General features: G+C 38.9%; 1 protein-coding gene across 1 annotated transcript; it reads right to left on the bottom strand.

The window, feature by feature from the left end:
* LOC143563025 (common plant regulatory factor 1-like) lies at positions 1–2,151 on the bottom strand. The gene is made up of 9 exons (XM_077050669.1): positions 2,096–2,151; positions 1,916–2,011; positions 1,769–1,840; positions 1,542–1,678; positions 1,365–1,462; positions 1,084–1,268; positions 906–983; positions 700–825; positions 1–628 (listed from the first exon to the last, which is right to left on the bottom strand). The coding sequence occupies exons 1-9, from the start codon at positions 2,099–2,101 to the stop codon at positions 398–400; spliced, it is 1,029 nt and encodes a 342-aa protein (XP_076906784.1). The 5' UTR covers positions 2,102–2,151; the 3' UTR covers positions 1–397.
* Positions 2,152–2,493: the final 342 nt, after the last annotated feature.

Below are 2,493 nucleotides of genomic sequence, written 5' to 3'. Positions count from 1 at the left end.
GTAGTCACCAACCATCCAATATGTTACATTACATGTTCCATATATCACACAAAACATATATATAATATATGTTACATGACAATACCTAAACACCCATCAATATTCTCACCTCTTGATAGTTAAAACGATAAACCGTCGGTGGCTAATGTCGAAGCGAACCACGAAATTGAAAACCCGTTTCATGTTCGCCACAAAGCACAACCGGACAAGAGTCTAAAAATCTCGGTTTCTTTTATCTTATCATCACAATCCTATTCCCACTATCTACTAGCGTTAGCGGTAATTCCAGCTTCAAAACGACGCCAAAATCACATAATTAGTTTTATAAATTTCAAAGTAAACAAACAGAATACTTTACTCGGGCCGGGCTGGCCCAGGTTGGTTATTGGATTAATAATCAGCCTGCAGCAACAGCATCAGCCCGTGGGCTCGCGTCCAGCAGTTGACGCAGCTTTGCACCAGACTTTTGGTTATTGTTACTTTCATACACTTCACCTTCTCCACCAGAAGGTGAACTTGGCCCGTTATTGACCCGAGAGAGGAGGTTAGCTGTGCTGAGAGTCGACCCTTTCGGGTCGGGTATCGGGTCGTCAGTATCGTGCTCTTGCTGTGCGGTTTTAAGTTTTTCCTGTGATAGAACAACAATGCATATATTATTATTATTATTAATTAATTTATTTATTTATTTATTGGTCTTACCATTAGTTTGGTATTTTGAAGCTTCAGTTTCTCTGATGTGTCAGTTAATCGGTTAATCTCGGATTTGAGGTTCAAGTTTTCATTAGTGAGGGCTTCAACTTTAATAGCAAGTTCTTCGGCTTCCGCCTGGATCATCACAAGTTCAAACATTTACTAAACTTATTTCCCCAAATTTTTTAAATATATTTTAATTATTTTAGTTTTACCTGTTTCCTTAATCTAGACCGCCTGGCGGATTCTCGGTTCGACTGTTTTCTCCTTTCCCTTTTAAGTTCTCGCTCATTCTATCACGAATTTTAGATAAAAGACGCGTAAAATTTATATTCAAAAACAAAAGATAAACATTTTCACCAAATAAACATAAAATGAAATAACGAAACAGACCTGTAGCAGCGCTTCACTCGGCATCATTGATAGTGTAGCAGATGCCATCACACTAGGAGATTTTTTCTGCTCGGTATCAGAAGCTTTATACGGGGATACAGTTAGTACAGTCGGTTTCTTGGTAGCATTGTTTGGTTCGGTAGAAAAAAATTGGCCACTTAGTGGTTCAGTTTTGGCAGCTTCAGCTGTTGGTGTAATATACGCAAAGTAAGTTAGTCATTGATCAACTTCTAAAAGAACAACTTTTTCAGTGAAAAATATTTATAGCTCAGTGATCTTACGAGCTTTAGGTGATCCGTCACAGCTTCTTTTCCTATTATTTTGACCCCCCTCTGTCGTATTGCCATCACTTCCTTCGCTAGATCCTTCGGTCTCCCCACTGTCGAAAACGTGTTACAAAAACAAATCAGCGTTTTATCAAAACGATAAATAATATTGACCGAGAGAAGTGTTGATACCTGTGAGAGATTCCATTATCATTTCCATTTCCTATAGACATCGCCAGCCCGTCAAATCCTTTCAACTTCTTCATCAAGCCACGGTCAGAGTTATTTCCCGATGACTTGGCGGGAGAATCAACGCACACCGGACTAGCCTGCATCATTCCAAATATGACAAAAACTAAATTTAATATACAGTTTAATCATTAATGATATAAAGAAATAAAAATGTTATGAGGACTTACAATAAGAACTCCAGGATGCGGATAAACACCTCCGTGTGGATACATTGCAGCATAAGGCGGCGGCATCATATGCTGAAATAAAAGTCAGCACGACGATGAGTTGACCACCATGATATGTTTCAATGCTGTAAAATACGCGTACGGTACCTGTGGTGGACCCCACATATAGGGTGGAGGAGCATGACCAGATGCAACAGCTGAGTTATAATACGGTGGCACCGCCATCCGAGGCCCATAATAAGCCTGCGCAAATGATATTAATTTAGATTTGATTTAATTAACCGATCAAGTTCCTGTACGCCATGTGTAACTAATTATTAACCAAACCTGCATGGTTGCCCAATCGGGATACGCATGAACACCGGCCTGTGGATGCTCCTGCCACAATTAAAATAAATTTCCATACGCGTAATAATTAATAAATATATAATAATTTCATATATCTTGATAAATCAAAAAACATGAACAAGTTTTTTGATCTTACGGGTACGGGAGGAGGCGAAGATGACTTTTCGGGTTTACAAGTCTTCGTTTCTTTACAGCTGCCCATCGGCAAACGCCTAAGCCTCAACCGATTCCAACGGTCAACACCGGTCAAAGTTAATACAAAGCAGTGTCTTTCTTCACTTGCTCACTCACTGCAAATGCAGTCCAGATTCCAAAAATCAAGATTATATATATATATATATAACCAAATTTTGCTTCTAAATGGAAATACTTTAAAT

This window comes from Bidens hawaiensis, unplaced genomic scaffold (assembly GCF_021521415.1).
Source record: "Bidens hawaiensis isolate Kalapana, Puna unplaced genomic scaffold, B.hawaiensis_p1.1 tig00021201_1, whole genome shotgun sequence".
Lineage (NCBI taxonomy): Eukaryota > Viridiplantae > Streptophyta > Magnoliopsida > Asterales > Asteraceae > Bidens > Bidens hawaiensis.
The sequence above is the reverse complement of the archived record's forward strand: the minus strand, read 5'-3'. Positions and strand labels throughout refer to the sequence as shown.